At 35.9% G+C, this 20,380-nt stretch overlaps 2 protein-coding genes across 4 annotated transcripts; one reads left to right on the top strand and one right to left on the bottom strand.

Annotated features, from left to right (window-relative positions):
• The first annotated feature begins 345 nt into the window (after positions 1-345).
• LOC135693424 (outer dense fiber protein 2) lies at positions 346-16,646 on the top strand. Of its 3 annotated transcripts, none has more exons than XM_065211905.2 (28): positions 346-517; positions 2,086-2,249; positions 2,659-2,718; positions 3,095-3,178; positions 4,144-4,233; positions 5,356-5,439; positions 6,056-6,151; positions 6,515-6,606; positions 7,135-7,264; positions 7,927-8,058; positions 8,187-8,261; positions 8,664-8,735; positions 8,927-9,043; positions 9,757-9,828; positions 10,191-10,234; positions 10,365-10,434; positions 10,848-10,957; positions 11,247-11,301; positions 11,619-11,702; positions 12,144-12,203; positions 12,555-12,743; positions 13,244-13,303; positions 13,772-13,870; positions 13,994-14,094; positions 14,276-14,357; positions 14,979-15,092; positions 15,324-15,416; positions 16,348-16,646. In XM_065211905.2, exons 2-28 carry the CDS (start codon positions 2,112-2,114, stop codon positions 16,513-16,515), a joined length of 2,571 nt encoding a protein of 856 aa, XP_065067977.2. In that variant the 5' UTR covers positions 346-517; positions 2,086-2,111; the 3' UTR covers positions 16,516-16,646. The 3 variants fall into 3 exon arrangements, with proteins under 3 accessions (XP_065067977.2, XP_065067976.2, XP_065067979.2); XM_065211904.2 differs by having other exon boundaries at positions 347-521; XM_065211907.2 differs by lacking the exon at positions 4,144-4,233 and having other exon boundaries at positions 347-521.
• On the bottom strand, positions 15,851-19,044 carry LOC148958931 (bcl-2-related ovarian killer protein-like). The gene is made up of 2 exons (XM_089111202.1): positions 18,098-19,044; positions 15,851-17,022 (listed from the first exon to the last, which is right to left on the bottom strand). The coding sequence occupies exons 1-2, from the start codon at positions 18,620-18,622 to the stop codon at positions 16,765-16,767; spliced, it is 783 nt and encodes a 260-aa protein (XP_088967328.1). The 5' UTR covers positions 18,623-19,044; the 3' UTR covers positions 15,851-16,764.
• Positions 19,045-20,380: the final 1,336 nt, after the last annotated feature.

The following is a 20,380-nucleotide window of genomic DNA, read 5'->3' as shown; positions in this document are numbered from 1 at the left end:
TTTTCAAAACAAAAATAATTTTTCAGGGTCTTTGTGTTAAAGGAAGGCCCAATCTATCTAGATAACACAGAGGGGCTGTAACTACATTGTCTTGAGTGATAGGGTGCTCCTCCCCCTCCAAAAATTAAAAAACCTTTTTTATGAACAATCCATTTTGTTCCTATAACAATCAAATAATTGTACCCTTCCAATAATGTAGTTCTATTCTTGTCAATGACCAGAAATATAATCTTTTGTTTTCATGACATCAATTTTGTTTGCATTATTTGGGTTGTTAGGAAGATACGCGGTCAAGGAGACTGGAGCCAAGTCATTAACCAATCATTGACGAGTATTGTTTTAGGAACAGAATTCAACGACAAGTTACAATTCAAACATGGCGGGTGCTTTTACAAAATTGGCTCTGCACTAGCAGCCCTCATGTTTGCAGCGGATTATCGTTAATTCGTTGGCTCTCAGAGGAGAATTTACTTTGAGGGAGTTTTTTTACCAGTTTTGTTTCATCTGCTGATACTATGTTAGTAAGTGAAGTTTTTTGAGATTTTGTAAACGAGACAGCCGGTTTTTGAAGCTGAAGTTTGTTTGACTATGCTAGGTCTATGATCTAGCACGTACGGGTCCAGCTTGAGCTTTTTACAATCAAGACGGTTTTGACAACGAGAATTATTTTCTGCCCTAAATACTGATTAAAAATGTGTTTTATGATGTATTTTATTTTATTTATACCGATAAAACCTGTATTTCCATCATTGTTTACATTGCTAGGGGCAAAGAGTGCTTCACCTTGCAAGGAGCAAACTTGGAAGAGATTTAAAACACTATCTAAAATCACAACTGAATACAAATTATATCAATTTTTAGGCTATTTTTCTGCCACTCATTGAAAAACATTGATATGATCATGTAACACATATTACACCACATATTATTATTATATTGAGGTGTTGCTCCAGCAAAGCTCGTTTTCAGGGGACCCTAAACCTATCCTTGGTAAACAGAATATTATTACTACTTTAAAAGAGTTCTTTAAGTTATAATTTCAAGAATGTATTTTACAGCGTATTTAAAACAGAAAAAGCAGTCTCTAAATAGATAGTCAAAGAATATTTTGCTGCAGTGCTGTAAAAAACATTATAGGAAAGTATCAGAAAGTATAGGGAAATAATTTGCAAAATGAAAACAAGCAAAAATATTATCAAGTCTAAACCTCCAGCTTTTGAATTGTTATTGTTAAACTTTTAAAAACGATGCCTGCATCAGTATTTTCATTTTTATTAACATACTCGCTCTAACAATAGAGTATTGAGCAATCAAAAAACTAGAAGAAAATTCAATTTGTGATTGAATTGTGAAAAAAAACCAAAACTCCAAAATTTTGCCAAAATTTATCAACAAGATTGGCTTGTTGGTATAAGACCCATACTAATTCTCCTCATCTAATTACTGCGTTAGGACGGAGCCGAACCTATTGACAAAAACATCAAAAGCGTCTCTAAGCAAAGGGAACATAGCAAGTCTCACTTTCTGCATTTGTGAAAACTCTTTCCAGCAAGTTTCTGGTGAAAAAGTCCCTAACATGAACAATTGAATAAGATTAATGAAATCATACTCAAGAAAATTTTGAGAAACAATGAATATTTGAATTTCCCAAACATCTAGGAACTACTGATCATCCATTTTTTTCTTCTGAAAAAACGATTGTATACTAAAAGGGTTTCTAGCTCAATGATACATTTAGATTCTTACGAGAAACATATTTTCAAACTTGTAACAGGGTTTCTCTACTGAGGTAAGCCAATTTTTTTAGAATATAGGCTCAGAGTCCTTATGATTTATCATGCAAGGTCTGTATATATTTTTATTGTAAATATGAATTATATTGTTTGTATGTATATAATTATTCTTTAATTTGTATATAATTTGTAGAATGTCCTGCAGTTCCAATTTATTTGAATTTTTTGGACTCAAGTAGAATATATATTTTACTAGCAAAGCAGCGTTAACTTAGCAGATGTTTTCATATAAATCCAAAAATGATGTCCATTTGAAATCTGAAAGTTGTTGATGAGGGATTGTTCTTTCCAGATTTTACTGTTGAATTTAACCTGGGCATGGAAACTCAAAGATTAGATACCAAGTCACCAATTCACGTTCATGTTGCAAAAAATACCCCAGTTCATGTTCATATCAAGAAGAAAAAGAAAAAGCTGGCACCAAGAGGGGTTCCTGGTATTCCAACAGCTGTTGAGGTAAATTTCCAGCAGTTTTGTTCAAATGTTTCCTTATTCTATCCTGAGTTCTCTTCCCCTATTTAAATCCACACAATCACTTATTATTTATCTGATATCTTTGAGACTAAGTAATATGTATTTGAACACAAATAATTATTTATTTTGCCAAGTGTATTAATGTTTCTATTGAATTAAATTTCTTGTTTATAAAGCATATTTTCTCAAGTTACTTTCATGTACAAAAATTAAGGTTTTGTTAAAATTATTGACAAAATTTGATTGAATTTTGTGAAGGTTTATTGAATAAATTGAAAGATCAAACAGCTAGATTCTTTCAGGGATTTTGCAAACTAATTTCTCCACTCAATTTTGATGATTCACCATTGTGCTAAGTTGATTTAAAGCAAAATGTAATTATTTTATTTAGACAAGACTTGCTCAAGGCCACACTTCAGGAATGAAAAGTGCTGCATCAAATAATAAGTCTGTAAGTTGCTACTTTTACATAGGTGAAAATCTCATCTACTTTCAATTGATTTTTACTTTAACATGAAACATTAATGTAAAAATGCATTTGCCCCACCATTCATGTCTCAAATAAGGAATCATATTTTTCCTTCCTGGTTGTTGATTTTAGAGGTCAATGTTTAGTCATCTTGCAAAGGTCGAATTTGATGTTCCTTAAACAGCCATTCTGTGCAGTAATTGATACGGTCTTCAAATTGCTCTGAAATTAATTACCACTTCAAAGTTTAAGCCTAATATTGAATTCATTAACAACAACTAAAATTATTTACATATGCCAATATGTTTCAACAAACCATTACAAATTATGTGAAATCGTTTTTCTAAATGCCTCATAGAAATCAAGATTGAAGTCAAAATCCACACCACCATTTATTCCACCTCCTGGAAGAACATCTTCTGGAAAGTCAATGTCCTGGGAGGTAGTATACATTTGCCATTGCCTTAACAAATCAGGTAGTTGATAGGTATGATTACATAATGTAAAATCTATGCTAACCATATACTAACTGAAGCTGGCTTTGCCCTTCTTTTCCAAGAACTAATACTTCCCTTTGGTGATCCCAAGCAACAGGGAAGTCTCAATCTTTTGAATATTTCTTCCTTGTGGTCAAAGTTCTGCACAAGGAACCTCTCAATGGGCAATAGTTCTGCTTCAATCCTTGCCAAAATTGTTGGAACACTTGCGCAAAGCTGAAGCTTTTTTTGAACCCCCCCCCCTACACCCCATTACAATGTTGTTAAATTGGGCTGTTTTGATCCTGAAGGTAAAAATTTCTTCATTGAAAGCTGTATGAAGGTATTGAGAAAATAAATCAATATTGTAGGGGAGGAAGGAGGGCCAAAATTTTTGAAGCAGCAGTGATATTTAGGTAAGGTAGTTTTAGATTTGCTTTGTTTATTTGCATGCTGCAATGGGAAGGCGTTCCAGTTATTTTTGGCAAGGATTGTAGCCTTGTCAGCACACAGAACCAAAAATTCCAAAGTCAATCAAAAGTAAGGAACTGAAATTTTTCACCAGTCAGCATATATGGCTCGAAATCGTAAGAAAAAGTCTTAGCCTCAGGATTCTTGCCTAATCGAATTCATCAACTGAATGGTTTTAAACCAAATCACTTCTAACGGCTACCCAAATGGCCCTACCAGCATTTTGGTTTCTAAAAAACATTGCCTGCGTTTAGTGTTCTTTTGTAGAAACTAAGAATACATTCTAGTCCTTCCAAATGAAGGATTAGATAGTTATCCTCAATTCTGGACCATATTTACAATGCAAACAATCTTTACCTTAACTACAGGAGTTTTGTATTTGTATAAATATTTATGTTGTAGCCATGTATTTTTGTAATGGTATTGACAATGTCTTAAATTCTCAATTTTGCGTGTATAGGGCCCTCGGCATCGCCTAGAAATCAACCCACCCGATTTTCCCCAACGAAAGAGGGGACCTTTGCGTATGGGCGATTTATCAACTTCAGAGGTACATAGTCTTTCCATTTGCCGCGTTTTTTCTTTTAAGTTTTTTGCCTTAGCTTTACGTTTACAGTGGCCTTCTATTACCATTGACGGAAGAAATATCGATTATCAGCTAAATGATTTTTTATGAGAAAGATATGGAGTTAAAACAGCCGAGTCCATAAATTATTTCTTTTTATGACGGTATAAATTATGTTTTCATTAAAAGCATATGTTTTGTTGAAAATATTTCAAACAGTCAGTTCCATTATGTTGATGAAAGAAAAGCAAGCACATGGGAAAATATGGCTGTTTTCTGTTGATCGAAAAGTTGATGAGAAATTTTGTAATATAAGTAAAAACCGCAATGCCCTTTGGATAGAAATACCGTCTCATTGTTTATATTCTTTAAACTGTCAAGAAGAAGTGATTCGCGAAAACTAATTAAGAATTGATCTTGTTTAAAAACACGGAACATAAAGCTTTTGACTGTGATCTTCTTAAACGATACAATTGGGATATCCTACTTTCTATGCAGAGTTCAGAATATATGATGGTTAGACGCACAAAAAATATGTTTGGTCACAAAGGCCAACAATAACAAAATAAATTTAATTTCCACATCGAAAGCAAACCTTTTTTAAATTGTTTTTGACGATGTTTTTCAAGAAGTCAGGAAATTCAATGGAGAACGGATAAACACTTTTCTTAATTCTGGTTTGATAATTAACAAATAAACTGGTTAAAGAATAATTTTTTCGATAATAGCGTTCAGAGTTTGGCCGATTGTCGTCTGCAGAGCCAAGGCAATGTTTTTTTCTAGATCCTTGAAATCAAACGTCAAATTAAATACCAAATTTCTCCTCAGTTGGTTTTTTGAACGTGCGTCGATGAAAACTTGATATTAAGCCAAGGTGATTGCGTACTTTTTTAACTGCATTCAGGACTGAGCATCAGGAAAAACATACATTTGTTATGTGGAGAAGGAGTCTCCTCCCTGGTGCCTTAGGAACGTAACAAAATAACTGCTTATGGAAAATAACAATCATTGCCTTACTTTCCTGTTGATGTTGTTAGAATTTTTAGTATAAGCTAAATTTGTTTAGGAAAACAAACACATTTGCAGCTATTGTGATGCTTGTTGCAGGAAGACGAAGCCCTTGGTCAGGACAATATGTACGAAACAAGAATCAATACCCTTTTGGATGAAGTTGGGACATTGAGAAACGAGGTTAGCTTATACAGATGCCATTACAATAATACAGTGTCTCTCTATATTCAGTGTCAAACAGTATTTCAGCATATGTTTCAATGCCAGCCAATAACAGTATCTCAAAATTTGAAACAAGAGCTGTAGGGGTAAGAAACACCTCATGAATAAGGGCTATATTTGAACGATTCACATTTTTAATGTACTTAAGTTGCGAGAGAGTATGAATTGATAAAAGTTGATGCAGCAACCCTCTAATTACCGACACTTGGAGGCTCTTCCGTAACCGGCATGCTTTGCGGTAACTGTTTTATGCGAGGAGAATAGGCTCTGTTTTGTACTCTTTATGCAGTACGATTTTAGGCCGGTTTTAAAAATGTTGTTTCAATTCAAAGCAAGCCGGTTCCGCAAGAGATCTTTGCTGAAAAAAGAAGACTTTTACTCATTTTGATGATGTAATCTTTACAGTTAATTTTGAATATCTAAAACTCTAATTTCATTTAGAGAACGATTGTTTTTGAATTTCAAATGAGTTTTTAAAAGTAGGCTGCAAGTAGCCTGTAGGTAATTGTTGTTACGCCTAATGTGAATTTATTTATTATTATCATTGTGTGATAATTTTTGTTTAATTGTACAGCTGACTCTTCAAAAGAGTGCGAGGGACGTAGAGAAGAGAAATGAACAGCTTAATGCTTCACGGAAGATTTTGGAAGAACAAGAAGACGAAATATTGGCAAGAATTTTAATTTCATATATCAACCTTTTAAATAGATTTGAATACCAATCAAATACCAACGCTCACGTTGGCCAGTACTAGATACTTCTTTTATGTATGCTTTCATTCTTTTTTCCCAAGTTACATTCCTTCTTACGGTTTTGTAACCAGTAAGCCCTTTGAATAAGGCCTCTGCAACGTATAAAGGCCCATACTCTGTCTAATCCAAGGCAAGAATTTGATCACCTCTCCTTTTTGTGTCCCTCTTATAATCGTTAATGTTGTTGTTTGTTCAAAAATATGCATTTCAAAATATTTACTGTGTTAAAATGCTGTCAAAGCCGACATGACCTTTATCTTTTTGTTCTTGTTTTTGTACAGGGATACAAATCAGAGCTGGATACGACTATAAGAGAAAACGAGAGGCTTCGTCATTCTATGGAGAAATATAAAAATGTTATGGAACACTCTAGGTGATTGCGACAATTCACTTGAATACTGCCATTGAATGTGTCTTATATCTGTTTTTCTATGTTTCTATATTTGTATTTGCTGCTACCTAGCATCCGGAGGTAGTTTTAGGACACTTGGAAGCTATGCTTATCGAGCAGTGTCGTGGTCCTTCCTCTCGCTGTGACCACACCTCGTGATTCCTACGCCTGGAATTACAGAGAGCTGGCGACTCTCCCCACTCTGGGTGAAAGTTTGGTCATGCCAGAGACTCGAACCACGGACCCTTCCACGGTCTGCAGTCAGCACCTCTAACAACTGTGCCATCCTCGCTCTTTCTCTGGCCCCTGACTCATACTGCTACACAGTATCCAAAATTCCACCTGTGAAGGCTAAGTTATAACAAATTTGTTAAGTTATACAATGGAAAAAATGTAAACCAATACATTTAGTCCAGGAGTATTTTCTACATAACAGAAGAAGATGTTTTCTTCAAAAACATCTTTTTTGACACAGTTTGTTCCATATTTGTTCTCCAAATTGTTTTGCAGATCTGAAGTAGAAAATGTAGAAAATGAAAAAGAAATTCTTCTCAAGAAACTAGTTGAAGTTGAAGTGGATGGAAAGGCTGCTGCTGAGGAAGTAGGGAAACTTCGAGATACCGTTCGCAGATTGAAACATGTTAGTATGCCTTTCTGTTTGTTTCCTCTTGATGCCTTTTTGTTTGTTTGCTATCGATGCCATTCTGTTTGTTTCCTTTCGATGCCTTTCTGTTTGTTTCCTTTTGATGCCTTTCTGTTTGTCTCCTCTCGATGCCTTTCTGTTTGTCTCCTCTCAATGCCTTTCTGTTTGTTTCCTTTTGATGCCTTTCTGTTTGCTTCCTCTCGATGCCTTTCTGTTTGTTTCCTTTTGATGCCTTTCTGTTTGCTTCCTCTCGATGCCTTTCTGTTTGTTTCCTCTCGATGCCTTTCTGTTTGTTTCCTGTCGAAAACTCTCTGTTTGTTTCCTTTAATATTTCGTCACAACACTGCAGACCTTTTATGTTTATAAGAAAAGCTCTTCATCGTTATTTGTAATACTGTACATTTAATTTTTACTTCTTGATGCTCTTAGGCAAATGTTGGTAAAAAGATTAGTAAGGAGCTTCTCGATTTGAAATTCTGAGGTTTTCAGCAAAAATGCATGTAAAATTGCTTTAATAAACGCCAAAAAATTTTCTTGTTTTATTTTTCTTTTATCCATTTAGAATATTTGCATAATGCAAAACTTTCCTTGCGTGTTAACATCCAGTATCGTGTACTAGACTTTAATACCAAAACGAAGTTGGTTTTTCTTTTCTCAAGGACAAAAAGCTTACTGCCTCTGATGTCAGTGCGCTGGCGCATCAACGAGAGGTTCTCATGCAAAAGCTTGAAGGGTTTGAGACAACGAACAGGACCCTTCGAAAGCTACTCAAGCAAGCACATCTTAAAGAGGTATTGCCTTTTGTTAAGTTTGTGTAGTCCCTTGCTAGTGTTAGATAACTTAAGACTATTCTTGTATGTAATTGACCTGAGTTGTTTGGCAATTCCTTTTTGCTCACACTTAGACATTTTGTTTGCAGGGAGATACCAACCATTTAGCCGAACAAAGAGATGTCCTTTTGAGAAAATTAACGGAAGCCGAAGCAAGATTAGAAGTAAGATTTTTGGCGAAAAGTGTTTATAAAATTCTGCAACTGTAATCCTTCTAAATATTTGGGACACCTGCACGATTTCTTTACGATTTTTTATGGTTCTCCCCATAACAATGTTGTTTAATACCAATATTGCACGATTCTCCGTGTTAATCTAACTAGGGTGAGCCGTATATACGCTTCTAATGAAGGAACCAACATTACACAGGGAAGAGGGGGGGGGGGGGTGGTGGGTAAATTAGCAACAGTGTTGAAAACTTGAGAAGGAAGTTAAATTCTGAACAGGTAAATCTTGTCAAAGTGTGAAAATTGAATATTGTGACTCCATCAATTTTTGGCATGTATTGTGCCTTTTTGTTTAAATTAAAAAACGATTTGCTGGAAAACTTTTATTTCATTGCCCAGGAGTTTGATATGGCCACTGAGGACAAGGACAGGCAGCTAGAGGCATTGATGACGCAAGTGAAAGTCGATCAGGTAAGTTGCTCTTAAAGTTCGTGTATCCAGAATTTTGTTATTGTCCAGTCTTGTTTACGACCCTTGAGAGAGCCAAGCTGTTTTTTTATTTCTTTGTATGTATCAAAATAATTTGCTTTAGATACAAGGCTAAAGATTTTGTTTTTGATATCAATAAAAGTTAGATCTATTCTGTATTGTGCTCTATCTAGGAGCAAGCTAGAACATTGGAAGAACTGCAGCGGACGATGGAGGCAACGAGAGGGCATCTGCAGAATCAATTGAAAAACAAGGAAGGAGAAAACAATAGGCTATCAGTTAGATTACGTGTAGGTCTCATATTTGCCACATTTACTTTATGTTCTACCATAGGATATATCATATATTTGAAGCCTGAGAGGTTAAAAAGGCTCTTGCTTTCTTAAGGAGGGACATTTACTACAAGGATTCAGCATAAAGAGAGGGATGCTGATAAATTAATTAAGCAATGAAGCTGTGCCCCGTTTTATGTTTTGTTTATTGGTATTATCGAAAAATTCCTTTTTTAACATGGCTGGGTAGTCGAAATTGATTATGGAAGCCAGGACTGCTAGAGGCCGAGTGGCATTGCCAAGTTGTATATCCGTCTCATAAATTTCATAGAATAAAAGTCCTTAACTTTGGCAGTTAGATGAAGCTTTTTTGAAAGAAAAGTGGTAATGAAACTACGAGGACCAGAACTGAAAGAGAATGGCAGGTTGATGATTTGAGGAGGCAATCAATTCATGGCATCATCAGCTTGCCGTTTTCCTGCTGTTTTTGACAAGGATTGTAGGGTGCTCTACTTGTTTTTGGCGAGGATTTTTGGTTGTGTCAACGGTTTTGGCAAGCATTGCAGTGCTCCAACTGTTCCAAGGGCATCCCCAGTCGACCCGTTAGTAGATGACGTATGAATACGTATATGGTGATGTATTAAGACGTAAGATGACGTATAACGATCCAATAAAGTCACCAAAATACTTAATTTGACTTTACAAACTCTTTCTGACTTATTTGGTTGCAGGAAGTTGAACAAGAGTTGAATCGCCGACTTGTTGAAGTCGAGCATCTAGAAGCTTTGTTAAGTTCATCGCGGGTAAGGGTGACTTTTATGCCTAATTGTGATATCCTTTCTTCTTAATCGTGTTTCATATAGAGTAGTCTTTTCAGCAAAAATGTTTGCATAAATGGAAATGCCTAACGTCGTTTAAATGAAGCCCGACTTGAATTTGTTAGAATCTTGATGGCCTCTGATTTTAGACGCATGCTTTCACAGGATTGTCACTGACAAGGAGATATGCACGTCTGCATCCAAATCTTGTTTTCTATTCACCTAGTCTTTCGTTGACATATTCAGTGAACCTTTTGCAACTGCGTTTATTATGAATTATGATGTAGATTCTGTTGAAAGTATCGTTGAATTATGCAAATCGTTTTCATGACTTTTGATGTTCACAGGAGAAAGCCACAAAGGACAAGGAAGCCCTAAAAAAGGCAACCAGGTACATGAAAGTGCTAGTCCATGCCTTATTTCAATTTGACGTATGATTAGATAATCACTTTAAAGAAAACTTTTAACTCATTGCAAGGCCGCATGTATTCTTCATTTGATTAACAGTGTGTTTTTACCAGGGTTCACAGAGACAGAGCAAATAAAACTGAGGAAGCTTTGGACTCGCTGCGAAATGGTTTAGCCTCTAAGGTAAGATTTCTTTCGTTTTCTCTCCTTTCCTCTTATCTTGAAGACATGCTGTCAAGTTGAACGACGTGGCTTGTGAAAGCCACGATATTTTCAATCGGTAAGTTGCTTCAAAATTATATTTTGTTAGCTCTGCTCAAATCGTGAAATACATTTACTGCTTTTTATTAAGAGTTGGCTACCATAGAAAAGAAAAAAATTAGGAGCCATAGGTAACGCTAAGCTTAAAACATAATTTTAATTGTTTACTGCTCTGTTTACACTCTCCTTCATTTGTTTTATGTATCAAAATTCCTACCTTTTTTTCTCTGAAAATATTTTATTACTGCTAAAAACATTGCTTTTCTATTTTTACCAGAATTTATTGTCAATTAATGCGCTAAATTTCGATATCTTGCTTCTTTGTATCTTTTCAGGCAGAGGAAGCTGAAATGTTAGCTGCAGAAGTTGATACATACAGGGAAAAATTCACAAAAACATACAAAGAAAGAGCATCTTTGGAGGCCAGTCTGATCGATGCACGTGGGTGAGTGAATAGGAAAATTGTCTTAATATGATTTAATAAATTCTTAACGATCCTTTATGTAATTTCATTATCGATAAATTGTTGTGATTATTGATGCCATACAAGAATAATTGTCAAAAGCTTCAAGTTTCGTTTGCCTTTCGACAAAAACTGATGATGATAATTAGAGTATATTTGAAATACATGGGTAAATTTTGCTTTGACATCAAAAGTGACAATATGATTATGAAACTGAAAGTATATTTTTATTTCCATGATGATAAATTTATTTCCATGTTTTTTGTTGCAGCCAGCTACAAGAATTAGAGAAAATCATGTACACGATAGATGCCAGCTCACCAAAAGTAAGCTAAAACATTTGTATATTTGTTTAGAAATTAAATAAATGATAACACTTCTTTCCAAAAGATATATGGAAGATAAGAATATTCAAATTACATAGTTGATTACTTTATTAATGATATTCATACGTCTATTGTCAATCAGATTCTTGCCATACGATATTGAAATCTGCGAAAATTGTCAAGAAAAAAGCGTGAGAAACTATTCAAAGTTGTGAAGATTTAGCTAAGGTTTTCCAGCATACATAAGCCTATTCTTGCATAAATAAAGTCTTGTAGATTTTCAACTATTTTAAGATACCTCTGAAATACTTATCCAGGTATCAGCAGATTCTCTGCCGGCGAAATTTCAAACCAAGATGTTAGAGTTGAAAACTTGTAAAGCGGAATGTGAGCAGCTCAAAGTATGCATATCTGTCTACTCTTAGTTCTAATCGATCTTCATGAAATTGTTGAGTATTTTTCACTCTTTTTCGGGCTATATTACTTTTGTTGCATTTACTAATTTGTACTTTTATCGTGCTCTGATGAGGCTTTGAGAAACATCAACATATGTTTAGTTTTGGCAAAAATTATTCAATGCTGTATCGAAACTGTATTGCGTATTTTTCTTGTTTTAATTATTGGATGATCAGACTTGCAGGCGAATGTTGAAGCAATATGTGCATCTTGAATCGTTAAAAAAAGCTGATGTTGTTATATATGGCTATTCATTAGGTAGACACCTATTGGGTGTATGTTAACCTCTTCTAGATAATGCTGCAACAAGAAAACTAGTAACTCATTGCAAAAACTGTTTCAATCATTCAATGCTGAATAGGCAACCTATGTTTGCTTCTCAATAGGAAGATGTTGTAAAATTGACTGGCAAGCTGGAAAACCTTGAAAAATCTTCTACTTCTAAGGTATGTTTAATTCAAACAAGATGTTGTCTGAAATTCGAATCTCCCAACAAATAACAAATTGTGGCACATTTTGTCCTACAGCCACTTTTCTACGTTGTAAAAGTTACCAACCTACCACGAGGATACAGGCAGTTTCTCTTTCCTATAATAGGTGTCTTCTATATTGTGTGTTGATTGTGCCACTTGAAAACAAGGGAAGAGGGGTTGTTCATCCAATTTCTTTGAAGTTCCTACCCCTAATTAACCCTAACATTAAATGTTTTATCTGTCAAAATTGACATTATTGCAGTTGTTTTCATTTAACATTGTCTTTTCTGTGAAAAAATGATGCAAGTTTTTCTTTTTAACCAGATTCTAGCGGCACAAACAGAGGTTACAAAGCTGCAGACGGCAGTTAATCAATACGAAACCCTTATTACTGAATTCAAAGCACAGATAGATAAATACAGAAAGGAGAACGACGATTTGACGGACAAACTTTATCAAAAAGACAAGGAAATGAAAAGACAACTCAACCAAAGTAATCATGACAATGACAAGGTGAAGACAAAATACCAATTATGAAATTCGTTCATAAGATATTTCATTGTCATCAGTCTTTAGGATGTCACCCTGATAATAATAATGTTAGGTATCTTGTTTTGCAATGCTCACTGGAACTGACAAAGTGATGACCTTATACAATATATGTTTAGAATTACAGCATTTTTCCTTTCCACTCTGAAAGGGTGTTATTATAGAGTGATTAAGTAGAAGAATGCTAGGACCCCTTAAAAATAGGCTTTGGTACACTGCTCTTTTCCCATAACAAATTAATCAACCATCCTTTAAAAGATAGCAATTCTCTCGTATTCACAAGTCTTTTGCTGACCATGTGTTAGCCAATGTGTGTTAAGTAGGTTTAGCTGCTTTTACACATTAAAGAGTTTGTTGTGTGCTCTTTCAGGTAATTGACCTGATAATCACCTAGCCATTCTCGTTCTCCTGTTCCACATTCAGTAGAATGCTCCGTCTCAAATGTCCTGTCTTTTGTCACGCAGGTTGTAAGCAGGCTAGAGAAAAAGATTGCAGAGCTAGAGTCATATCCAGATTTGCTCAAGGTATTGTAGTAGAGCACTTTTCACAAAGCCCATCAAGGAGAGACGGATCAAAGTAAAGCCAATGCAGACGTCGACCCCAAACGGGCTTATGTGACTGTCAACACTGGAATCAGAGGGCTAATTATTGATTCTCAGCTCTTATAATAACCTTTTACTCTTATCCCCTTTATGGAATTTTGCTCTACGTTTAGTCATATGACTGTTCATATCAATGACCAACTTTATAAATCATCTTAAACACAATCTTTTTAAAAGCTTTTTTTAAATTCATTTTTCTAAATGCTTAACCAAAAGCCGGCTAATGCTCAAAAAGTTTTCTCATCCAGCTTAAACGAAGCAACAGATGATTGAACACACCAAAACATCTGAAAAATATTACATATCAATATTGTCACAATGATTTCTAATTAGCCACTGTACTGATTGATTGGGTCAACTTGCTTTTAATACGATTTCTCCCATTTTTAGACTTCCGAGATTCGGCTTGAAGACGCACAAGAGCGACTCCGATCGTACGAAAAAAGGTCCACAGAACACACCAAACTAATTGCCGAACTTACTCAAAAGGTTTGGCATTTTGTCATAAATATCTTATCGCACAAAATCAAAGCGGGATATGATATTATGTGAATGAAATTATAAGGGCAAGTTGGTTCTGTCTGACATGTTGTTGACTTCTGTTTGCTTCAGGTTGATACACAAGCCGAACAGCTCGAGCGAGTGCGTGAAAAATACCAGGACAAATATGATGAACTCAAACAGGCTCAAATGAAATTAGATAACGCAGAGAGGTGAGGAAAATTCCTTTTCGAAAATTGCAGCGTTAAAATTATCGATTTGTATTGGCATAAGGAACCTCTTTTAAAAATGAATCTGGATTGTAAACTGTCTTTAGTCAAAACCGCTCATGCATAGTTTTTTCTTGTATAAGTACGTAGCTATTTTTCTTAATTTAGTTGTAATATCTTTCAGAAAACTTGAAGACTCGAAATCTTATCGAGACGAACTAGCAAACACTCTGAATAAACGAGAAGACTCAATCCATGTACTTCAGGTATCTTTTGGTTTTTTTCAAATGATAGATACTTTGAGCCATTGCTGTCTGAAAATAAGGTGGAATATCGTTTTCTCCGGGTTTTGATTTGATGGGGAAGAACCTGTGGTGATGTGGCCATATCTCGGGCAATTTATAACACATTTGCCTGATTTTTTGCATTTAGGTATATTTTGAAATTGCCTTTATGTGTCCAGTTCAGAAATTGTAAAAATATATTTTGTTGTGACATCATTTGGATCTATAATGACCTGATCTAGAGCTGAACCACACCTTGTCTGACCTCAACGCAAAGGAAGCTCACTTTTTCAGAAGTCAGACTGCTTTCCGGTCTTCTTCTAAAGGTAGAGGCGTATAGGCAACTGCATTAGGTTCTTATCTTAAAGGGGTTGGGTCAGGAGAAGGCCGCCGGACAATGTTGTATTTTTTGCTTGTATTTTTAAAACCACTTTTTCGACAACCAATTTCAGCCTTTTACTCTTTACGTAAAATTGGATCTGCTCTTCTCTCGTATGTTTATTTGTTTTTTCTTATTCTTGCAATTAGGACACGTAGGTCTTAATCCGCCCTTTTCGTCAGTTAAACCACATTTCTAAAGATCATTATGCATTTTATCGGTAGGAAAGACTAGATGAACAGCGCCATGAGAACACCAGGCTGACGCAACAAGTTGAGATAGCCTTGGCTGATGCAAAAAGGCAGGCTGAGATTCAGCGAGAAAAGGCTCTTAGCAAGGTACTTTCTTTCTTGGTTTAGAAACGTTAGGCAAGGAAAGTCAGGGGAAATTAAGCAAAGGCATTGCAGCTCGCAAGTCCCCTCACAGCAAGAAAGACTCAATGCAATATCTAAAGAAACTTGTTTCAGCGACTTGATTACATCTTAAGATAATTCCAGTATTATAGTTTATAGGTAATGCCCGGCAGTATCAAATTTTGGTTTATTTTGCGTTTTGTTTATGTTTTCAAGGAACGCACAGCACAGGCCAGGATTCTCGACCTTGAGTCGCAGCTCTCACGTTCAGCTGCAACTGCGCAGCAGCTAAAGAAAACAAAGGATGACGTATGTTTTTATCAATGTTGATTTTTACAATTTTAGATGGCTTCCTAAACAGGGCATCAGGCATTATTTTTTGCAATTTGCGAACCCCCCTCCCCCCTCCTTATCAATGCTGGAATAATATCTATCATTCGTGCTTTAAAAACATGGTCTCAACATTGAGTCGGATAAAGGGAAACGTTATTTCCAAAAAAAGAGGAAACATCATTTTTCCTTGAAAAGTATAAAATTTTTTTCTCCGGGATGGTAGCTTCATTGTGTTGGGGATCTCTGTTATGTGTGACCCTTAAAAGCCACCCCATTGAGACAGCTTCCCATTTGATATCACACACCGATTTGTAGTTCAAATGCTTGCTCTTTTCTTTTATTATTAACAAGCCTTTTGAAAAATGCGACCATTTGTAGTTCGAAAATATACATTATAAACTTTACATAGATACGCTTAGTATTTAATTCTTCACATCAGATCATACATTTTGTATACACAGTGTCGTCTTATTACGCGTAATGTGCAATCTTTGCTTTGATTATGATTTTTGATAACTTATGCACGAAGTTCCTTCAGTTAGTTTGACTACAAAAATATTTATAATAAGTTAAGGCTCTATACAATTATATGAAAACAGACAGAAAATAAGTGCTTTTTTCAGAGAGCCCTGCTTCGTCCTAAACACAATAAATTTCTTTTTATTGGCTTTTTAAACTGACGCAGGATACCAAGTTCCTTAATATGAACAATAATTAAATGTCGGGCCTAAAAAGCCGAGTAGAAAAATCCTTTCAGGAATATCTTAGATTAGCCTGATAGAGTGGTTATCAGCCTTATCCTAGATTATACGGAAGGATCTGAAAATATTTACATAATCGTGTGTTATAACTAGAGAATAAGTACCTTATTTAATATATTTGATAATAAAAAGTTTAATTATTCCAGGCCGAGAGACGATACAACTCCCGACTGCAAGACATGCGCGACCGCCTTGAACAAGCGAACTCGTCAGCGCGGAGCATGCAGAACTATGTGTCTTTCCTTAAATCAACGTATACAAGTGTTTTTAACGATACAACGGACTCTCCGATTTCATCACCCAGGCTTTATTAGTAGGACTCACATCGATTGTGTTTCTGTGAATTTGACACAACGTTTTTCCCCATGTAGTAACTACAAACTATACCAACGTGTTATTCAAAGTGTATTAATGTTTTTCTTTTATGAAATGTGGGATTTGTAAAGTTTTAACGACATTTTTGGCTGTTCTCAAGTTCTTTGTCCACCTTAACCATCTCATAGCTCCCAAAGTGAATAGTTATATCAAGAGTATATCTAAAGGGTAAACGTGACGTCATACTTTTAGGCAATTAATATTCCCAAGATTCTCCTCGAGATAACTACAATTAAGTATAAAATAATAAAGGCAACCAAAGAGCATATTAATATTAAACGGACTTGTTTCTCGACTTCTTGTCCGCCTACAAACGTCTTCATAAGACTCCTTGTCTTGGCTTTCAATGACGTCATAGTTGTCCCAGCAACCCTTGCAACCCGTCCAGGAGTAGCGTTAATGTCAGGTTGAAGACTTGCCTTGCGAAAATACTCCACCAGACCAGGCTGAAACGATGTACAAAAATACCAGACTTATGTGTCTTGCAATTGTCACTTTGTTACATTACAAATGCAGATTTAGTGTTTATTAAAAGTCTTAAGTGTGACGTCATAAAAATTCTATTTTTTGAACTTTTTAAATTTCATCCACATAACCCTAAAAGAACATCATGAAGTACTTCTTGGTAAACAAAATTCGTTAAATTGGTGAAAATTCGGGTGAGACCTGGCCAATGAAATATTTCCGTTGAAATTTGAAAAACTTAGCTATTCATCAAAATGCCACACAAAGTAAATACGTCACAAAAATTTCAAGGTTACGTATTGCTGATACGAATTTTATAGAGATTACCCTTTACGGGTGTGTTACAGGGTCCCAGACTGCAAAGTCTGTTTTGTGCGCGGGGAATTATCTTCTGCCGCTTACGCTTGTGCGGGAACAATAATGTTGCAAAACAGCAGGTAAAAAGATGGAGGATTTTATTTTCAAATAGCGTTTGCAAGCCTTTCGGTGAGACTGTGCGTGGGATTAACGCGAAAATCTGTGCTGCAATTGCGCAAATTAGTTTAAGTAAGAAAAATGCGTGGACGGGATATGGGGAACAAATTAGTGCGCGGGGAACGCCCATACCCAAACCGTGCTGATCTTGAGGCCAATGTGTGGAGGTTGTTAAAAACAGAGTATTTTCCACACAAAAACCATGCTTTAATAAAGGTTTATTGAAGTTTGGTAGTTTGTCTAGATGAGATGAGAAGGAGCACCGGTTTGCTTAAGTGGTCGACACCTTGTATAAAGATCTGTACGTGCTTTTATGCTTAAACACAATTCATAGCTTCAAATTACCAGCGTTTTCTTGAGACCCCTAAGTTCTTCCTTGAAGTCAAGGCTCTAAAGCACACGTTATGATTATTATAACCATTGCTGGGTATAACCAATGGCGTGCTGTCAATAAGGTCAAAACAGTTGCCTCGTGTCAACTCCGAGGCTATGAAGATTCACAGGAAAAGGCGCGAAATGGCTTTCGATTGCAATGTTAACAATTAGATCGATGAGAATGCACAAATTAAGTGATTTTCTTACCCATCCTCCTTCTGCCACTATCCATTTTCCCAAATGCGATGATACAAAGCTTTCATTCCAGTTCAGAATTGAATTGATGAGTCGCGCATTTCCATGGCGCACACATTCTTCCGCCAACCCGCCACAGAAGGCAAAATATGCCAAAACTAGCGACCACTTCATACCATTCTTAAACAAAACTTCAGTAAACCTTCCGAAATCCTGGCAAAGAATTCGCTCTGTAAATGTAGAAATGTGCAGGTTCGTTGCAATGTTGTTATAAATATCAGGGTAGAGCTGTTCCATCGTCTCAATCAACTGGCAAATGATAAGTGTTGTATGTTCGTCGGTTCTCCGTTTAAATGATTTTACCTGTGCCAAATTTGCCGAGCCTATAGTCAGCGACAATCGACGCATTTTCCTAGAGAGGTATCGGTGACACAGAAATCGGGATTCCTCGGAAATAGCTTGTTCTCTTGACGAGATGCTGTCATTCAGCTTGCGACCAGGTCGGTGTTGGTATAACTGGGGCCAAATCAAAGACATTGTATATTAGAATGCCGGTTTTCCCTCAAGTGATCTCTCGATTCCAGCAAAGTATACTGCATTTATGATAACACACTAACGATATTTGCTCTCATGTAACAAGCACCACTGCGCATTAAAACATGCTCACTGGAGTTGCCACTTTAGAAACCATCACGAAGAGCTGCTTCTTCCGTGTATCAGCGTCTTGTTTGTTATGAGACTTCAACCTTTTGTGTCACATAAGAAGCGAAGAATCGATAACAAATCCCAAGCTTCATAGCGATTTGTTTGCTAATTATGATGATCTCATTTTAAAGCTTGCCCGCATAACAAACACTGAAGTTTAGCCGGAATTTTTTATGCTCAGTGACTCCATTGTGCCTGCAAAACATACTTTTAGAATCCCTTTTGTTACGCCTACAGATTTTGTGTGTAGCATTTTGTTTCGAGGCAGCCGTGTTCAAAGTAATTCCCTTCCAATAGAAAAATGTTTTCAATCCACAGTTTGTTTTATGTGGTATGCGGTTCATAGTCAGGGCTGCGGAGAGGATTTACGGGCCCCGGATCAGGACGAAAAATAAATAGCAAGGCAAGCCGAAGGCGGACTAGTCTCGGGGTTACGGGGAATGCTCCCCCAAAAATTCTTGAAGACAATTCTTGTTAAAATTGTTATCGTGGCTAAACTACACCGGTGGCTATTTAGTCTGTTGACTATTTTGATATAATTTAAACAGATGTGATGTACAGTATTATCACCATAAGCATAAAAATAAAAACATCTTAGCCATAAGATATGCAATTCTTTTTCCCAAGTGATTTGCTGAAAGTGTAGCGTTTATCAGTGGGTGGCGTCCATTAGAGAAAATACGGTATACTTTGAAGAGTGTCAGACGAAAAGTGCTTTAGTGTGCCTTGTCTCCGGTATTTCGTGCATCTTCAAGTTTTGCGGTTAAAAAGAACTTATTTGGCAATTTTTTAAATATTAATTTGTTTTCATTTACTTAACTCAAACAAATCCACTGTTGCAAACAGATGTGCGTGCCTCAGTTTTATTTTTGCGTGACTCTACGTCACCTTCTGTTCTAAAAAGCAATAGATCGCCTGCAAAAAGCTTTATATCTCTCCAGAGTCAAAGACGGACATTGCTAGCTTGTCCATGTACTTTAAGTCGTTCAAAGCAATGGTGTTGATTACAAAAACATTTGAATTTTTGAAGCAAGTTGACATAAGATCGAATCGCAGCTAAGGCAAACAGCAATCAATCATTAGTAGCAAAACCTTGAGCACCTCTTAGGTGAAATACAACTGTTCAGAGATAGATGCGATTCGATGTCTGTGGAAGAACATTATCGTGTAGCAGAGGAGCAATATATACCAAAAATATCAAAGGTCAAGAGAAGTAATCAAAATTTATCTCTATCTGAGAGTGAAATCCTTTGGTAATTTTTCAGTTTTGTTAAAAAAAGGTTTGTTGATTTCCTACAAAGTTTCCTTAAGATACTAACTAACTCTCTTTCAGTGAGATAACTTAATTGGATAATGACTGTTTTTGCTTTACTTTATTCGTTCATAGATTTTATTATTGTTGTTATTATTATTGACAGGTTGTGACAGTGGAGAGGCTGATATATTACTTATAAGTTTTTTAACTGAGTTATTTTTGGTAGGCCCTTATTGCCATGGGCCCCTGTTAGTGACCCCCTCTGACACCCTTCTCCTCAACACTGTTCATAACGCACTAAATGTTCTTGTATAAAATCTTTTCACTTATTGCCA

The sequence above is a fragment of the Rhopilema esculentum genome, chromosome 11 (assembly GCF_057945365.1).
Source record: "Rhopilema esculentum isolate cy_ngs chromosome 11, ASM5794536v1, whole genome shotgun sequence".
Lineage (NCBI taxonomy): Eukaryota > Metazoa > Cnidaria > Scyphozoa > Rhizostomeae > Rhizostomatidae > Rhopilema > Rhopilema esculentum.
Note: the sequence above shows the minus strand (reverse complement) of the source record. Positions and strands in the feature narration are given on the sequence as shown.